The sequence below is a fragment of the Rhinolophus sinicus genome, chromosome 1 (assembly GCF_057876585.1).
Source record: "Rhinolophus sinicus isolate RSI-liver-muscle chromosome 1, RSI-T2T, whole genome shotgun sequence".
Taxonomy (NCBI): Eukaryota; Metazoa; Chordata; class Mammalia; order Chiroptera; family Rhinolophidae; genus Rhinolophus; species Rhinolophus sinicus.
Window position 1 is genome coordinate 184,654,646 of NC_142501.1, and position 20,063 is coordinate 184,674,708.

The 20,063-nt window shown below is 39.5% G+C and overlaps 1 protein-coding gene across 1 annotated transcript in view; it reads right to left on the reverse strand.

The window, feature by feature from the left end:
* PAPSS1 (3'-phosphoadenosine 5'-phosphosulfate synthase 1) overlaps positions 1-20,063 on the reverse strand; it is a 98,203-nt gene that overhangs the window by 23,650 nt on the left and 54,490 nt on the right. The window contains exon 10 of the mRNA XM_019741988.3: positions 16,491-16,759. Within this exon, the coding sequence (XP_019597547.1) occupies positions 16,491-16,759 (269 nt within the window). The remainder of the gene's footprint in view (positions 1-16,490; positions 16,760-20,063) is intronic.

Consider the following 20,063-nt stretch of genomic DNA (forward strand, 5'->3'; position numbering starts at 1 on the left):
GTTCCCCATCTATTTTCTTTCTTTTTTCTTTTCTTTTTTAAATGTCTACTGACCTGACTTCTAGTTCACCAGCCTTTTCTTCTGCAAACTCTAGTCTGCTTTTAAGTCCATTCAATAAACACTATACGTTCTCAGTCTTTGAATTTCCATTTGATTTTTTTATACTTTCCATTTTTTTCTGAGATTCCCCAACCACAAGAGCAAATTTTCCTTTCATGTTGCTAATTTCAACGTGAGCATCACCTCAAGGCATGTTTTTAGTGACAGTTTTTATTCTGGATGATAAATCCCACTTTCCTGCTTCTTCATATTTCTAGCAATTTGTTACTGCATACTGGACTTGTGGGTGATTTGTTCTGGAGTCTGAATTGTGCTGTTTTCCTTGACAGTGTTAAGAGTGTCATTCTAGCAGGCAGGTAAGGTACGAGCACCTGTCCTCATCTTTTGGAGGCTTGGTTTTCAGACTTGTTAGGCAGGCCCACTCTAGCTTTCTGTGCCAATTATCAATCAATTGCCTCTCGATTCCAAAGTCACCCTTCAGTGCATGCTCTGAGATCACGGACTGAACTCTTGAAGCATTTCTTTTTTACAGTGACCATAATGTTGTTTCATCAGTAGAGGGCATCACGGGGACACTGTAGGAAGTAGGTGTCAGGGGGTGTCAGTGGGGCCTGTGTACGGGATATCTCGTGTACTCTGTTTCATGAGCATGCCCAAAGTACAAAATACTTCTCAATCTCAAAGCCCCAGCCTGAACCCAGTGGCTACCTCGCTGCAGACTTCCAAATGCAGACACTGGTGCACTCCAAGCTCCCCACCACAGGGAGGGGCTCCCTGACTCCCTTCTGTTCCCCACGCACCTGTGCCCAGAGGGCTGTTTCCTGCATTCTTCTCAACACAGATATCACACAAAGTGCACCGCTCTGGCAGCAAGTGGGCTCCCAACGCCCTGACCCACTATAGGCACCAGTCTGTCAGTCTCAGCTGGCCTGTGCAGCGGAGGTCTGTTTCCTGCTCTCTGGCTTCTGTGAAACAGTTGTGGTCCAGGCCATCCACTGATTTCCTCTACCATCCACGAATGAAACCATAGCTTTTTCAGTGAGGTCTGAAGCCCACCCTTAGGGAGGGGGTCCCTTTTACAAGTCGGCCCTTCCTTTGGTTAATCTCCCCCAGCCATAGGGTACCCTTTAGACTGCACTGTACATGTGTATAGTCACTCCCTATTAAAGTTTAATAATTCTTTAAACTTGCCCTCATCAAATTCTGTGCGATTTCCACATCCTGACTGGACCCAGACCCAAAATACCCCATCTAGGGCGTAGTAGTAAAGGGGTCTTTACTCCTAAGGCACGTTTTTCTGGTGTCTCAATTCACTGCCTGGCGTGTTAACACGGTATCTCCACTTGAGTTGGGCTGGAATGTCATCCTCCACCTACAGTGTGTAACCCACCCTCTAGTATCCTCATTCCACTAAATTATTGCAGCGATTCTCCACCAGGCCTCACAGAGTCTTGCTACCCTGCACAAATGCCGCCTGAGGAACCAAGACCCTCACATCTTCTGGTGCCTCAGCTCTGTGCTGCTTCCTCCTCTCCCGTAAGTACTCTGCAGGTCTCAGCTGCACCCGTAGCCCCCAAATCCAATCTTTGCCTTCTCAGCGCAAAAGAACCACCATGTTCTACTTGGATTCCCACGGTCTGTGCTGTGGTCAGGAAATTGTCCCCTGGCGCAGAAAAGAGTCAACACTGTGTGTGCTTCCCACCTCTCGGGGATTAGATTCCTGCACGGCCTGTTTGCCAGTGCTTTCAAATAGGTGTTTCACTTACTTAATCAATTTCATAGCTGTTTTCAGCAAGAGGGCAAACCCAGTATCCATTACTCTATCATGGCCAGAAGCAGAAACCTAGATATATTTTGAAAGTGGAAGGAACAGCATTTTTGTGGACAGACCAGGCATGGGTTATGAGAGAAAAAGACCAGTCAATGATGATTCCAAGATTTCTGAAGGAACTTCAATCAACTGAGATAGTGACAGGGGGTGGTGGTGGTGGGGGGGTAAGAATAAAGTAGGTTTAGAGGGGGTAAAATGAAAAAGAGGCAATTAGCATTTCAGACAGTTAAATCTGAGCTATTTGTTGGACATCAAGGTGGTGGGATATATGGGTTTGGAGTTCAGAAAAGAGGAATGAATTAGAGATAGAGATCTGCGTATCACCAGCATAGAGGAGGTGTCTAAACAGGAAAGCGGATGAGACCACCACAGAGGGCAGCAAGGATATAGAGGAAATGGAAACTTGAAGGCTGAACTGTAGACATTAAGAGATCTATTTCCTTAAGAAGAGAAAGCCAAAACCCACACAATTTAAGACTTTAGTTACAAGTTATCAAATCACTTCCTAAAAATGTTATACCAGCTGAAGAACTTGTGAATTATTTGGCTCTCTTATGTATCACTGAGAGTTTAAGAATGTAAAATGGTAAAAAAAAAAAAACATTTCTGAAAATACTTTGCATTACTATCTAAAGTTGGATATCTCCATTTCAACCGTTCCAGAAATTCTACTTCTTGGAAAAACTTCTGCACACGTGCATGAGACAGGCACCAAAAAATTACAGTAGCACTATTCATAATAGAAAAAAGTAATATAAAGCAAAAATAGAACACAGGCAATAAAAAAGGAAATAAACATTCAACAATGGGAACAAAAGACAAAGAAATTATGTTATATTCTCATAATGAAACACTGTCACATATGTGAAATGAATGAACTATAGCTATATGCACAATGACACGGAAGACTCTTAACAGTAACAGAAGTGCAGCAACACAGCAATGGAAGCAAGTCCCCAAAGACTATATAAAGTACTACACCCTTTTATAATAAAGTTGGAAAACAAGCTAAATAATATATCATGTAAGCATATGTCCCTGTGATAAAACTATGTGTCCATGTACGTAAATATAACGAAATAAAAAAATGCAAACTTCAAGAATTGTGATTACCTGACAGGAGGGGAATGGCAGGAGAGTTATTCTGGAAACTATGGTATTTTCTTGGGCTTAAAGACAGGCTCATGGAGGAAAGAATCTGGCTCAGTAAAGGTGCTTCTCTGTTTATCATGTCAGTCACAAAGGCCTTTTGTGGGTTCCACAGATTCAAAGTCAGTGACAAAGCAGACATTTAAATGCACAGTGATCACATGCTTAAATATTATACTATCCTTACTCTGCTTCTGTGAATGAAAACTGAAAATTTCTGGAAGTTATGTTGGTAACATGTCAGAAAACTGAAAATTTCTGGAAGTTATGTTGATAACATGCCAAAAACCTAAGCAATTCCAGTTTCAGATGGGATTGGTAGGAGCACCTAGGAGATGCAAGTATCTCAGGTCGGGGCAATTCACAGTTGTTCACTCAATTTTCAAAAATAAGAAATATATAAGCAATCAAAATTTAAAAGAGCAACTCATGGACCAATGACAGTGTACCATGTACCACAGATTCTGATTAATCTAATTCTGTGCATCTGAGGTCCATACAAGATTATTTTATAAAGGAGTACTAATTTGTACGCTCATCATGTTTTACTTTTTCCAAGTAAATGGTAGAAAACTTTATTAAGGTTCCTATTTCCTAACAAAATTAAGCAGATATGGTATCTACAAATTATTTAAAATAAAACTTAAAAAAGGAAAGACAATTTTAAAAATGTAGCTCAAATTTTACCTCATCTGGTTTATAGGGTTCAAATTTTCACATTGCTTAAATGTGTTTCAAATTACACGAACCACAAGATTTTGTATTTATTATACAAGCTGGAAGAAAATTAAAGGATGTCTAAATTTTGCAAAAATATTCACAAGATCTAAGATTTCCACAACACTCTGAATATATTTTTAAAGTTTTTCTTAAAATGTTTTATTGTTTTCCTTTCCTTTTATATTTTATTGTCCTTAACCAAACATGAATACATCTCTTTAACAGGACTTCTGCAAGTTAGTGTCTTAACTAAGGAAACCCATTCATTGTCTGAAAAAGGTAACACGCTCCCTAAAACAAAAAGTGAAATAAAAACTTGAGGGAAAAAAAAAGACTTGTAGACTGCATTGTAACCCCAAGCATTAATATTGAATATATTTGCTGTTCTTCACTCATTTGGATACAACTTAATATAAGCCAAAGGAGAGAAATAAAGGGAAAAACATCTTCACTAAAATTATTCTCTTTTTGCCATTAGACAAAAAGGCAAGAAGATCCTCATCCAGTATCTGAAATAAGTGACTTCTTCTGTCCGAAGCTGCATTTAAAAGTAGATTAATTAAAGGAGACAGGTGGAAGAAAAAAGGGCTATTTTATTCTACATACTTCCAACTTCCTAGAAACTGTTTTTATTAGCCAAACTAAAAGAAATGAAAACAAGAAACAACCAGAAGTGACCAGAGGATTAACACTTTAAAATAATCGAAACCACTAACAAATTTATATACTGGGAGTACCTCAACCCTATTGAAAGACAAATCTATATACTGAGATCACGGAACTAAAAATTTATGTAAGAAATATTCATTTATATAATGAAACTTAAAAAATACTCTTATCATCCAAAACAGTATAATTGTTAAATTTTTCTGGACACTGTGGTATTTCTAGGTCTTAAAGACATAGGCTCGCAGAGAAAAAAACCTGGCTCAATAAATACGCTTCTTTGTGTATGCATCTTGACAGTCACAGAGACCTGTGACGGGCTCCAGAGATTCAAACTCAGTGAAGAAGCAAAAATTTAAGTGCAGTGATCACCTGCCTTAATATTATACTATCTGACTCTGCTCATGTGAAAGACATGTTAATAGCATGTCAACAATCCAAGCAATTCCAATTTCAGAAATAATCTTGAGACAAGTATGCAGAGATGTTCACTTCAGGATTCATCACAGGGTTGTTAACAACAAAAGACAGAAAACAACCCAAAGATCCTTCTGTGGGTATGAGTGTTGATTCCATTAATTTCCTAACACTAGAAAACTGTAAGGTGATTAAAACAGAAAGTAAGGTCAATATTTAAATTTACATGGAAGGATATTTATAATATAGAAAGTATAAGAAGCAGTTTCATAAAACAATGCAAAATACGTAATAGAAACGTTGGGAGAAAAATGAAATAAAGGCTTTAGGCTTTGATCTCTATCACAGTCACGCATGTCCTACCTAGCTAGTTCTTGGAAAACTGCTCACTGAATTACGAATTCAGTGTTATTAGAGAAATGACAGCAAAAGCATGCAACTCAAAACAAAGGAGGGATCTCCTTCAGGAGTCTGAATTCCAAAAGACCAAGAAGGATCCCAGCACAGCAGAGAGGGTTTCCACCCCAGAAACAGAATAATGAAAGCCCATGCAGGGACTTGATTCATTGTGTGATCAGAATTTCCACATTGCTTTCCTTGAGGAAAAAGAAGGAAAGAAGTGAGAATGATGGATAATAACAACTCAAGAGAAATAATTCAACACCTTAGAGAGATGAAGAAAAACCAACTAAGTCTGAGGATGCATATACTTAAAAAAATGAAAACTGTACCTTGAACTTCATGGTAATTAAGAAAATGAAGATGCATTTGAGAGGGTAGGAGGAACTTTTTAATGCCCCCCCCCCCCCGTGACACAACACTGAAAGAGAGAGTGGTGGGTACTTGGCTTCTCCATCTGTGTGGGACTCTGCACCTACAGAGAAAGCCTACAGAAAGGGAAAAATTGCAAACCACCTATCTGATACAGTGTTAATATCCAAAGTATATAAAGGATTCATACAACTCAATAACAAAACAAACAATCCAATTTAAAAATGGGCAGAGGAAATAGACATTTCTTTTTTCAAAGAAGACAGAAAGGGCCAACAGGTACATGAAAAGATGCTCAACATCACTCATCATCAGGGAAATGCAAATCAAACCACAATGAGGTATCACCTCACACCTGTCAGGCTGCCTGTCTAGAAGATGACAAGAGCTAAAAAAGTGCTGGCAAGGATGAGAAAAGGGAACCCGGGTGCACTGTTGGTAGGAATGTAAATGGGTGTAGCCACTATGGAAACCAGTATGGAGGTTCCTCAAAAACTTCAAAATATAAACTTACAAAAAACAAACCAAAAAAAACAAACAAACACGAAGGTAGGGAATGACAGGAGGACTAAATACAAATGTCAAATGCTAACTAATACTGAGGTTGAATAATTATCTCACTTCACCCTCAACTAAGTTTTGAAAATTGTCTTATCAAATTAGTATATAGTTTCACTTTTTCTTAATTAAAAATACTGAGGATAATAAATAGAACAATTATTTAAGTCCAACTTAAGTGACCTATGTGGGGACAGAGCCCCAGAGAGTAGTTTACAGGCTCTCGGCCTCACGTGGAGAGGTGCTGGCTCGGCTGTGGCTGATTGGCTGTCAGCTGTGGCCGGTTAGCCGATCAGCCGCCAGATTGCCGAGGAGCCGAGCAGAGCCGAGGAAAGTGGAAGAGGAGAGCCGAGGAGAGCGGAAGAGAGGAGAGGAACAGAGTTGAGAGAGTGGAGGAGAGTCGTGGGTCGGTCGGTTGGCGGAAAGGCAGACGGCAGGTCGCACGTCCAGTGAACCCAGCCTCCAGTGAGACCATAGTGGCATGACTCCCCTACCTATGGCTCTGTGGGTGCTCCTTTTTGGCCTCACCATATCCTGCGTTCTTGTGTGGGAGCGGGAGCAGAGACCCCGCAGTCCGCCCCGCCTGAAAAGTGGCATGGCAAGCAGGCCTCCGCGCACGACAACTGGCGCAGTGAGCAGGGTCTCCCGCACGACAACCTATTTCTTTATTTATTCACACCATAATTTGCTTTAAATGTAGTAAATTGTATTAAAGTCAATGTTCCATAGGGCAAAACTCAGATACTCAACTGGTTTATAAAAGAACTTCATGCACAGAGATTATTTTTTTTACATAAATGTGCAAATTTTCTTTTCCAAACTATCAAAAATGTACTTATTTTAACATTACTAAAATTCTTTAAAAAGTCGTATCCATTACCATTTTTTGTTAAGTAAAGAAATCAATACTTTCATTCATCTCATGAATTCCATGTTAAAATACCCCTCTCTCCTTTGTACATTATCACATCACTCCAGTATTAATCTATTTTCTTAAAATTCCCAAATCATAACTGCCTGCCTCTTGATTTCTCAGAGGCAGCAGTCATTTTAAACTCTTCAAGCTGACTGGGGAAATCTAGAGACAATGAAAGAGGAGGCTCACCCCTCCCATCCTGTGGAGTCTGGGTACTGATGGCTTTCTAGCTTTTCTGTACTCCTAGTATTCTACGTGGTTGTGCCAATTTCTACTACTCTATATAGACACTGAACAGTACTCAGTCCTCCCAAGAGACACATTTCTGATTTCCAGTGCAAAATGATGAAATCTACATAGACGTTTCATTCTCCAGTTTGTAAAAGAGAATTAGGAAACACCTTACAATTACTCTCATCACACAATCTTAAGAGTTGAAAGGCGGTTTAGATTGTGAAATCCAAATCTTTCATTCTACAAATCAAGAAATTGAGGCCTGATATATAAAATAAGGACTTTCCCAAAGATTTCCTTTATCTTCAAGGAATCTCATTCTTCAAACTGATACAACTCAAATGCAAGAGATGTATTTGTTCAGAACCACCAGCAACCAAACTAATCTTATTCTTGTAAATTACCTTGCCCTGGCTGAGCCCAGCCTGGCAGAGTGGGAGGGTCAGTGGGGAGAGAACAAATCCACTATGGCCCAGCCTCCCCTTTTGCTCCCACCCCTGCCCCCAAGCCTAAGAACCTCAAAATTTGTTTTTGATAAAAGCCAGAAGTGTTTGATTTTCTTCCTCCTCTCTACCCTCTTACCGATTATTATTTTAAGGAACCAAAGAAAAGTAATCATGGTGGTAAAGCTTTAGAAAACATTTAATGAAGTTCTTTACCAGGGTGAGAGAAGATAGAAATAGGTACCAATTACTGAGCTCTTCCTAACATTCCAGTCACCGTACAAAGTGTGTTATAAACATTGTCTCATTTGATGATTACAGGAAGTGTCAAGATAGTCACTATGCCTGTTTTACAAATAAGAAAAATGATACTTGGAGAATTTCAATAACATGCCCAAGGCTGCAAAATGAACAACTATTCATTAAGAACGGTATTATCCCTGGGTTTCTTCAACCCCCAACTCCATGGACACCTGTTCTTACTGAGCTGCTTACAAACTGTGCCAAGCCCTACCATAAGATAGGACATCACAGCAGGAGAGAAAATACAACATAGTACTATGTTTAGGAAAGAAACAGTATATATTACCTAACTATAGAAAAACCTGAAAACACAGGCTAACAGAAAATATTAAAACATGATGCTTCAGTAAGAAACAGAAACAGATTCTGAGCTGAAAATCTATAGAAAAATCAGGAGGAAGAAAGGACATTCTTCCATCATGAAAAGCATCCTACAACACCTGTAAAATCTAATATGTCTGAATTAGATTAGTCATTTCAGTTCTCAAGACACACAAACTAAAAGTATGTAAAATATCAGGCTATACAGATCCCAAAAATTACTTTCAAAATAAATCAACAGATTTAAAATGTTTTTGTGGTACTGACCCAAAATTGCTTATTCAAAAATCTGAAATCCAACTTTTTTCCAGGTCTATTGAGATGTAATTGACAGATAATGTTCTGTAAGTATAAGGTACGAAATGTGATGATTTGATATGGATTTTCTTCTGTGAAATTAGTTAACACACCCATCTGAAATTCAAAAACCTAGTTTTTAAACTAATTTAGCAAAACCTGATCAAAACTCACATGAAGTTATTTATGAGTTATACTGGTCCCACTTAAATGTAAAAACTCATACACTTTGCTAAGAAATTTTAATGTTACTTATGTCCCAGACCCACCAAGAGAATAAATAATATATAACTCCAAAGATTTTGGATAAGAGATTGTGAACCTATGTTGCACTACTCCAGAAACATGGATAAAATAAATGGTTAGAAGACAAAATTACCAAAGCCCTCAGAGGGTCAAAGGTTACAACTGAAACGTGGGAGTCTATGGCTCCTATAATTTTAGGCTCCGATCTCAAGAAAGAAATGTCCCTTTAGGTTGTTAGCAAGTGTCACAGGGATGAACAGGTTTATATCCTAACAGACATCCTGTTTACTGCTCCAGACAGATACTGGTATAAAGCATGAACTAATTAAACAAATACACAGGCATCCAGCTGGCAATACAGGCATCCCCCCTCATACGCAATTTTGTTTTCCATGGTTTCAGTTACTCACCATCAACCAAGGTCTGAAAATATTAAATGGAAAATTCCAGAAATAAAAAATTCATAAGTTTTAAATTGAGCTCTGTTCTGACGGACGTGATAAAATTTCGTGCCCTCCCACTCCATCCCTTCCAGGACATGAATTATCCCTTTTTCCAGCATCTGCACATACTGCACACACTCCCCACCCGTTAGTCACTTAGTAGCTGTCTCAGTTATCAGTGCTTGTGTTCATGTAACTATCGTGTTTCCCCAAAAATAAGAACTAACCAGAAAATAAGCCCTTGCATGATTTTTCAGGATGACACCCCCTGAACATAAGCCCTAATGCATCTTTTGGAGCAAAATTTAACATAAGACCTAGTTTTTAAACTAATTTAACTTAATATAAGACCCAGTCTTCTTTTCGGGGAAACATGGTAAGTAAAATTAAGTATTTTACTTAATGATGGCCCCAAAGTGTAAGAGTAGTGAGGCTGGCAATTTGCATATGCCAAAGAGAAGCTGTAAGTGCTTCCTTGAAGGGAAAAGGTATGTCTGTATAGGAAAGAAACATAGTATATAAAGGTCTTGGTACTAACCATGGTTTCAGGCATTCACTGGGGGTCTTGGAACATATCCCCTGAGGATGAAGGGGACTCCTATATGCTTCTACCATCCCTGTTATAAGGGCACCTGTTCACTTACACAAAATCAGTCTCTGTGAAGGAGTCCTTTACCAGTGCATGGATAACTTCCATGGCAAAGAAAACTTCCTACCTCCAATAATGCGTTCTCTCCATAATTCAACTGGCAATTCTCAAATGTCTTAAATCAGGATATAGCTGTAAGTTGTACATATCCACATTCCAAAATACATCTTATTTTCATGAAACAGGTCTTAGAAAGCGTTATCTGTCCTTTACAAAAGTGGACTTAGTATTTTGTGAGAAGGGACAGACACAACCTCGACAGTCACAAATACCTCACAAAAATATACATGTGTGTATGTAACACCTTTTTAGCATTAGAAAAGTAACTCTCCTTTCACATGCCACCCCCCACCCACCCAATGCCTAAAATGGAATTTATGATCAAGCCATTAAATCTTTACAGACTGGAAAACCAGGGACATCTGTTGATAACCAAACAGGCTTGACAGTTGCTCTCTGCTCTGAAAAGCATTTGTGCTGGGGAAACAAATCTGGTACCAATGCCTTCTAAATGACCTACAGAAAATGATTAAAGGAAGAGTCATTGTTTTTATTTTATTATTATTAGTTGGCAAATAAGCATTACTGGCAGACTTTTTCCTGATGTCACTGGAAAAGCTACAAAAACTAGTGTGTGTTTTTTTGTGTGTTTTTTTATTACAAAAGAAAATGTTCACTTAAGGCTATGAATAAGCCAAATAGGTCAGAAACACAAGTGAGGCACTTGAGAAAAAGAAATGGATAGTTTTCATAATCCACTCAATCTCAGAGTTTTAAATACTGCCAGGCCATAAACATTAAAATACGTAATGGTTTAAAAAATGAAGATGTTTACTAGCATTTCTCAAGTTTTTTTCTGTAAAAGATCAGAAGTTAAGTATTGCCTTTTGCTCAGGCACCAGATCCGGTACTTCCTGACAAGAACCACTTAGCCTGTAACTGACACTCCAGAAAGAGGTCAACAGACAGATGAAACTTTGAGGTGCCTTTATACCTTTTAGAAGAGCTCGGAGCTCTGTGGAGGCACCTGGGGCACCTAAATTCTTTGCCTTCCTATCAAATGCCAAGGCACAGACCTCGCAGAAGCTTGCCGGCAGCAAGGAGCACTGGTGAAAAAAACACACAAGCCTAGGGTCACACAGGCCTGAGTTTCAGTCCCAGTTCTGTGTTTTGCTGGTTTCAACATCTGACACAGACTTGCTCCTTGAACCCAATGCTAGTCAGGTTCTCTGACGCCCTCTGGGACTCGACTTTCAGCGTGCGTCCTTGTTGGGCCTGTGCCAGCCGCTGTAGCACAAATCTTAACGACGTCAGTTTAGCAAGAACTCCAAATCCTCCATATCAGATTCAATTCTTCTTCCCCTACCATCGCCCAAGAGATATTTGATCAGGCAGGCCTGCTTTCAGCAACAATCCTGCGAGGGCTGTTTCACCAGAATCATCCCTTGACTGTTATTTGTGATGTTTCCTCTTAGTAGTTATCCATCCATGACTCTTATACCCCCCTCTCCCTGGCTATAATTCCCCACCTGTCTGTGCCATATTCAGAAGTGAGTCCAGTTCTACCCTGAAGTCCCCTTTCCTCTACTGCAATAAAAGATCCTGAGGAAAATCTGCTTTTACTGCTGTGACTGCTGACCAGCTCTGATTTTTTTCTGACAAACCACAGTGAAGGCACCTGGCCTCCCTGAGCTTTACTAACCTCTCTGTAAATAGGAATAAAACCTATCTCACCGAGTTGTTGTGGGGATGAGGTTATCTAATGTAAGCAAATAATCTGCTCGATGTGTGACAGGCATAGGCAGGCACTCAAAAATTAGTGATTTTCACTGTCTTTCTGTTACCTATTTTTATATTCTTTATTTACATTAGCGTTATATACTATCGAACACCCAAGGGCATTCCAAATCAGAGGATGCATGCTCTGACATGAAGTCTGCTAAGGAGTTCATCGCAGGCTCTCTGCCATAAACAAAATCCTAGGAATTCATGCTGATGGACAGGCAGCCTGGAGGTACATATAGGCAGCTCCCTGGATGTGAAAACCGAATACTAGGGATCCTGAGAACTTGCAACAAAGTAGCTTGTTATTGTTTTTTAAGGCAGTGTATTAATTAATATTATATTAATTACCATATACTAACAAGAGCTAGGCAATGTGTTAAATGCTTTACATTATACTATTCACTCCTCACAACAACAAAAACCACAGTCAGATATTACTAATACCATAAGGCAGATAGCGTCTAAGAGCACAGAAAGAATACAGGCATACCGTGCTTTATTGCTCTTTTCTTTACTGTGCTTTGCAGACTTTCCACAAATTGAATGAAGGTTTGTGACAACCCTATGTTGAGCAAGTCTGTCAGCATAATTTTCCCAACAGGCTCAGGCGATGGTGAGCATTTTCAGTAATGAAGTGCTTTTTAATTAGGATACGTACATTATTGTTTTAGACATAATGCTATTGACAATTGATAAGCTACAGTATAGCGTAAATATAACTTTTATATGCACTGGGAAACCAAAAAACGCATGTGACTCGCTTTACTGTGATATTAAATTGAGGCGGTCTGGAACTATACCTGCAATACCTCCGAGGTGTGCCTGTACAGGGTATACAAAGACTCGTAACCCAGCACTCTAGGCTGTGAGAATCAAAAAATAAGTAAAAGCCACTGTACTAGAGATTCCACCTCTAATGAGGTGGGCCATGCTAACTCACTATTTTGGAGCTCCTACAGGATAGTTTAAGAATTTGTTCTCAAAAAATACATAACTACATATTTTTTAAAACATTTGAATATTATATAACAAGATTTAAAAAACAAAACAAAAACGTCCTGTGAAAGTTAAGTACATGGCTCCAGAGCCAGACTATCTATAGACTCCTATGTGATTAAACAAGTTTTTCACCTCTCTGCCTCAGTTTCCTCATCTATAATTGAAAGCAGTAATAGTACCTACCCTCTAAGGATAAGCTAAGTCATGTAAAGCCCTTCCAATACTGCTTGGCAAATACAGGAAGAGCACAATAAAAAGGACTATTTTTATATTCTATTTCTCAATCACTACATATAAGTACAACTCATTTACTACTTCTCCATTTCCTCTTTTGTGAAACTGGTTCAATGAAAACATTTTTGAGGTTGGTTAAGAAATAATAAAAGTATTACACAGTGCTTGGCTAAACAGTCTGGGCTAAAAGACCGAAATGGCTAAAGTGAAAAAGCTAATCGAGTGTAGGTGAGGAAGTACACTACTGACAGGGGTGTAAAACGGTACCACCCACTGGACAACTGACTGACAGCATCTACTAAAGCTGAACAAAGGCACACGCCCTGACCCAGCAAAGGTATGTACCAACAGAAATCGCCACGAAAAGGCATGCACTAAAACCTTCGTACCAGCATAATTCTTACCAGCAAAAAACTGAAAACTGCCCAAAAGCTCATCAACAGTATTGGGTGCCATCACACATAGGACACCGCACAGTACTGAGAATGACCAACCTACAACGAACTACACACAACAATAAGGGCGAGTTTCACAAACATAACATAAAGCGAAAGTAGCCCGACATTAGAGAAATAGTTCCAGTTAGAAAAAGTGTGAGAACGCTCTGGAATGGATGCTGTGATGCAACACCCAGGTCCCTTTCAGGAAGGAGGATCATTCCCCAGCATCTAGGAGTGCCAGCACATACCCGGCCGCTGTCAGCCCTCTTTAGAAACTGCCTCTACGGGAGCAGCCCAAAGGCATGCCCTTCCCTGGGCAGCCAATCACTGGTCAGGTAGGGTATGAATACCTGTTTCTTATGCAACTTGGAACATCTCTGATGGCCCTTCCAGAACGCCACATGGGATCAGTTAGGCTTCTCCTGAGACTGAATCACAGATCAACATCTCCCTCTGTCCAATGCTACTCCCTTCCTTTCTCTTCCCTTCCACAATCACCCAAAGCTGTCCCTGATAAATGTCCTGAATGCTGAACCCACTCTCAGAGTCTGCTTCCCAGAGAACCCAAACCTCAACCCAAGCAAAGTGCATTCACGATGTGATGTGAGAGGTGAGGACAGTGACAGCTACTGGCGACAGGCAGGTAATGAAAAGGAGGGGAAGGAAGGAGAACTGGGGTGCTGATAATAGTTCGAATTTTTTTGTTTGTTTTAAATTTGGGTGCGGGTGATATGACTGTGTTCAAAGGGGGAAAATTCATTTAACTGTATACCTACGAAATGTGTGCTTTTTCTGATGAATATTACACTTCAGTATGAAGTTAAAATAAGACAAAATAGGAAATGATCAGAATGGGAGAGAACCTTAGAGAGCACTCAGTGCCCTCTCCTGCGCATCCCTTAAATAACCAGGTACAGGGCACTTAAGCACAGCCCAGAGAAGTCTAACCTGAGACGATACACCCGCTGCTGGTAAGCCAGGCCCAGGACCGAGCCTGGCCTCCGCCACAAAGGCTGTGTTGTTTTTTCCAGACCATGCCCTCGTGGGTAGCAAAGGAAGTCGATTCTGAGGCCTGCTGCAACCAGGTTACCAACCAGTTGGCTTTGCCTTACAAGGAGGAAGACTAATGTACGCCAAAATGTAAGCACCCCAAAGGTACCTTCAGGTGCCGTCACCTGTGAGTCGTCCTGAAGAACTACACCGACTCTGAAATCAGAAGACATGAAAATCCTTCTAATGTGGACAAAACAGCATGCTTGACCCTTTGTGGTGTTCTCAAGAAAGAATTTTCGCTTTTACTACAGCTGGCTGCATTTATTATGTATCTATCCCCTCAGTCCCACCTTTTAAAAAGCAGTTTTTAGTTTATGTAGTTAATAAAAGGTCATTATCTCTTCCCCTTTAAGGGAATGAGAAACACAAATAGGGAAGGTAAATTCCTTCACTTTCCCTGATGGCTCTTCCTGAGGTTATTGATCATAAACCCATTCCTGATGCTAAACTCACTTGGGTCATTTCCCATGGAAAACCATTCACCCTATAATTTTGGAGAACTTCAGACCAAATGATTCCCTTAAGATGATGACGATGATGATGAGGACGATGATGAGGACGACCGACCACTACGGAGGAGAAGGGGGGGGGAGGGGAAGACAGCACCAAAGTGGAGTTTGGGGAACTATTGTAATAAAACTGTTACTTTATTTCCAAAACAATTTAGTTCCTCCTTGAGATGTAAAAACTAAAGGTCATGGTGGTCTCTAGGACACTCATAGGGCTACCACTGCCCAATTCTTACGAACATTTTATACCAACAAAAAGGGAAGAATGTGAGTAGTTTTACCTAATGTGGAAGTTCTAATAATGCGGTATTCTGGCTGGATCCAAGAGAAGAGGCAAATACATTTTAATCTTTCGGCGTGTTGTGACTGTATGTTGCTTGCCTAGTTTTCTTGGATAATGAGGTAACAGAGTGTACAACCCCACAACTAAGCTCCAATAAAACTTTTTAGGCTTGATCCCAAACAATAGCACACACGCTTGGATTTCCTTTTAAACTTTTTTTTTTTGAGGAAGACATCACAGAGTATATAGTAATAAAACTAAATTACTTAATCCTTTTTAAAAGGGTTTGCCTCCCAGATAAATCCAAGTAAATTCATCTTCCTGTAAGGTGGGGATGAAAAAGAATGCAGCAATAATGTGCCATCTATTCTTTATCTGGAACACACAACAAGAAGCTGGCTAGCCACTTCTCACACACTGTTTTTTAGGTCATTGATTGATTAATTCATTCATTCATTCAAAAAATATTTTTAGAAAACCTACTCTGCCTTGAAATAAAAACCTAATGAAAGCCTCTTTATGTATGGTTATAAAAGATCTCAAAATAATCCTTTTGCTCCCTAAACAGAACTCCAGAACCCTCCCCACACCCAATCTCAAGAAGCAATCCATTATGCTTCAGTCCTTCATAAAAGAACAGATGAAGAATGTCTCCTGAAAGCTTTTTTTTTTTTTTTTAAAGATACTATGCTTCTCTTCCTACTGAAATACCACTGGCCCTTCCAAATTTCAGAAGAAAGAAAATCAGAGCAAAGCTGTCCCCTGGGAAGAGTGACTTAGGACTTTGTTAAAGGGCTAAGACCCATGTTGTCAGAGCTGTGTCTGTAATGTGGCCAGCAGTTACAAAGAGCACCTGTGTCACACCTGCCCAAGCCCACCAAGCCCTCTGCCTGCAGAGAGCTTTCCCCACAACTGGGACCAAGAACTGCAATAAGAGCAAGAGAAGAATGCCCCTGCCTGCCCTTTCCCAAGAAGGATGCTGCGGGGCGGCCCCCACTAGAGAACATCCCTGACAGAGCAGGCGAGTACTCCGGAGGCACCTGATGTCTGCAACAGCCCTACAGATCAGAGAAAAATCAACAGACAGATCTGTTGTTGACACTAGTTGTGTTAGTAAGAGTGGTTTCAACACTGCGATAGTGAAAATCTGGAAAGCAGTCTACCTCAGTTGGTCCAGCATACATCATGGGAGATGGGAAGATGGCCACAACTGTTGTTTCAGGATTCAGGACGCCTTCCTCCAGCACTGCAGCATGCTGCTTCATACGCCACATCAAAGGGACATCATCATCCTTGGTCCAGCCCCCAAGAGGGTGAAGGAGAAGCACAGGGCGCCGGTAGCCCCTCTCTAAAAGTTGCTTATGGGTATCCTGCATTAATAGAGCATGTCCATTGTGCACTGGATTGCGTAACTGAAATGCAAAGACAGCATCTGAAAAGAGAATTTCCAGAGTTAAGAGTAGCATGTTTCTAACAGGCGACCTTGCAAAGTATAAACAATTCTTGAAGCTTGACGCTTAGGATTAACCAAACATCCGTTCTCAGAATCAGAAAAACCTGGACTATTTTGACCATTCACCCATGACAATAGGACCTATACTTCTAATATATTTTTCCTTTACAAATCTTACATGCCTGAGGATATGTAATAGAACAGTGATGGGTTTATAACAATTAGCTTCTACATTAATGGGAAACTTGAGAATAACAGACTTGCTGGCCCTAACATCTCGGTTCAGCTGCATACATGGATAGAAACTGTTGGTCTGCCTTCAATACCCACCTGGTAAATCCCTCCATAGGACCCAAGACATTTCTTTATTAGAAGAAGACAGTAAGGTAGAGAAATTTGTCATTCAAAAACTTGACTATCTATCCAAATATGCTTCTTTATACTGATTATTCTGCTTGACTAGAATCCTCCGCTGCTTTATGAAGCCAGGTTGGGATTCTGGATTACAGTGTAGCAGCATCAATCCCTTACACACGAGCAGGTAGAGCAAATAAGTAAATATACTGAGGACAACGAGAGCCAGGATTCTCATCACAGACGGAAGGCAGAAACACAGAAAGGGGAAAGGCTAGAACAGACTATGTATTGGATTAGGACTGAAAAGAGGGAGACCTCATGGTTGTCAGATAGAGAGATAGATACAGGGCCAGACATAAATGTGTGTGAGTACACATATATACGTGCAAACGTACATTTCTTAGTTCTATCCACTGAAAGGTCCTACAAGCAACAACTACTCAATGGCAATGAGCAAAACTAAAGCCCTAATTTTGCATCCTAACTACCATTCCCCACTTAAATAAACCAGGGCTCCCTGGCAAAATGGCTGATTCTCGGGGTAAGGCAAGGAAAGTACAGTAAGCCTTCATTTAACAAGGTCGTCAAAAGGTTCCATAACTAAGTGAAATGACATATCAGGAAACCAATTTTATCTCAGGCTAATTGATATAGAGGAGAGTTAAATTCTTAGAGCATCTCATCATTATAATGAAACAATATTGAAAAAAACATTATTAAAAGACCTGTTGCCAAACATGAGCCGAAACATCTTTTGTGTCATAAAGAAAAGAAGTGCTCAAAGAATGACATGTCAAAAGATATAACTAACAGTTTGGCGAACCCAGGACAAGCTAAATATCAAAGTAAATGAGAGTAATGGATTGTAACTCCCTGAGTAAAATAGGAAGCTGTGAGCCCATAAGGAATAAAATAAATGAATAAACCAATGGGGGAGACGTGGAAATCCTACCTTATGGTAGGTCAGCTAATAAATGTAGAAGAAATAATGGAATTGGTAAATCATCATTTGGCAGTATTTGCAGTGTGCTAAAATGAGCAGGTAAAAGTTTGATGACAACAGCATATTTATGGCCTAAAATCTCTCTCCCAAAATACTTGTCAGTGTGTACAAAATAGTTAACTATTACAGCAGAAAAACCTGGCAAACACAATCTTAAGTGATTAAAGGTAACATAAAATAAGTTAACATCATTTGTAATAGGACAAATAGAAACTGTGAGCCACCAAGTACGATGCATTGAAAATTCAACATTGCTTTCTACGGAACTCCTGATCAAAAGTGTGTGACTTGAATTTAATCATGAAGAAACAGCAGATAAACCGAACGAAGAGGCATTCAACAAAATAAATGACTTGAAAAGACAATAAAGACTACATGACTGTTTCAGATTGAATGAGAATGAGATCCTGAACCAGAAAAGAAAGGCGGCAAAAAGAAGACTTTATTTTTGCTGTTGGTTTGCTGTAGAGGACATTATTAGAACAATGGCATGGTTTGAATGGAGTATACACATTAGATAGTAGTACATCAGTGGTATTTTCCTGGTCTGATAAGCATACTGTGGTTAGGTAGGAAGCTGTCCTTATTTTTAGGAAATGCTATGGGGTAATGAGTCATCGTGTCTTCAATTTTCCAACAGACAAAGAAAGCAAATAAACTATAACGTTAGTAACTATGAAATCTGGATGAAGAATATGCAGGAGTTCTTGGTACTATTCTTGTAATTTTTCTGGAAATTTAGAATTATTCAAAATAAAAAGTTTAAAAAATAGTAAATTATGACAAGAGATATATGAACCAATCACAATGTGTGGATCTTATTTAGATCTTGATTCAAACAAATTGTAAAAAAATGGGACTACCATGAAATTATTAGAAATTTGAACACTGACTGGTTATTGGATAATATTAGGAAACTATTATTATGATGTAGGTGCAATGGTGGCATCATGGTTGTGCTTTCTTTTTTCTTTTTTAATTGGGAAATATTGGGGAATAGTGTGTTTTTTCAAGACCCATCAGCTCAATGTCAAGTCATTGTATTTCAATCTAGTTGTAGAGAGCACAGCTCACTGGCCCATGTGGGACTCGAACCAGCGATCGTGGTGTTATGAGCACCTTGCTCTAACCGCTGAGCAAACCGGCCACCCATGGTTGTGCTTTTTAAAGTCTTTACCTTTAAGAAACATGTACTGAAACATTTAGATGAAAGACATGGGTTTTAGAAACTCACAGACACAGACAATGGTTTGGTGGTTACCAGAGGGTAAGGGGGGTGGGAGATGAAGGTAAGGGGGATCGAATATATGGTGATGGAAGGAGAACTGACTCTGGGTGATGAACACACAATGGGATTTATAGATGATGTAATACAGAATTGTACACCTGAAATCTATGTAATTTTACTAACAATTGTCACCCCAATAAATTTAATAAAATAAAATTTAAAAAAAGTAACACACACACACACACACACACACACACACAAAAAGACATGGGTTTTGAGATGAGGGTGTTTCTAAGATGAGGGTGTGTTAGCTGTGTGCTGGATACACAGCCTGTGTCCTCTTTAATTAGGAACAGGTGCCTATCTTTGAATGTGACCCTTTGGTTAATACATCTCAGGTGTATGATGACTACATTCCTAGATTTCAATCAGGTCAAATCTGATTTTGTAAAATCGCCATTTAGCAAAATTATTTCTGTGACAGGACGTGCAAAAGGAAACATAAAAAATAAACTCTGTCTCAAATACACATATTTCACAGATTATAATAATTTACCTACCTAGGCTTTCTTTCCAAAAAGAATTAATCTAGCTCCACACTGGACATTTAACAGATAAAGTTAAGATGGATGACTTACTAAAAGTTCACATTAGAAACATATAAAGGATTTTACTGCCAAAATTTCTTCCAATAT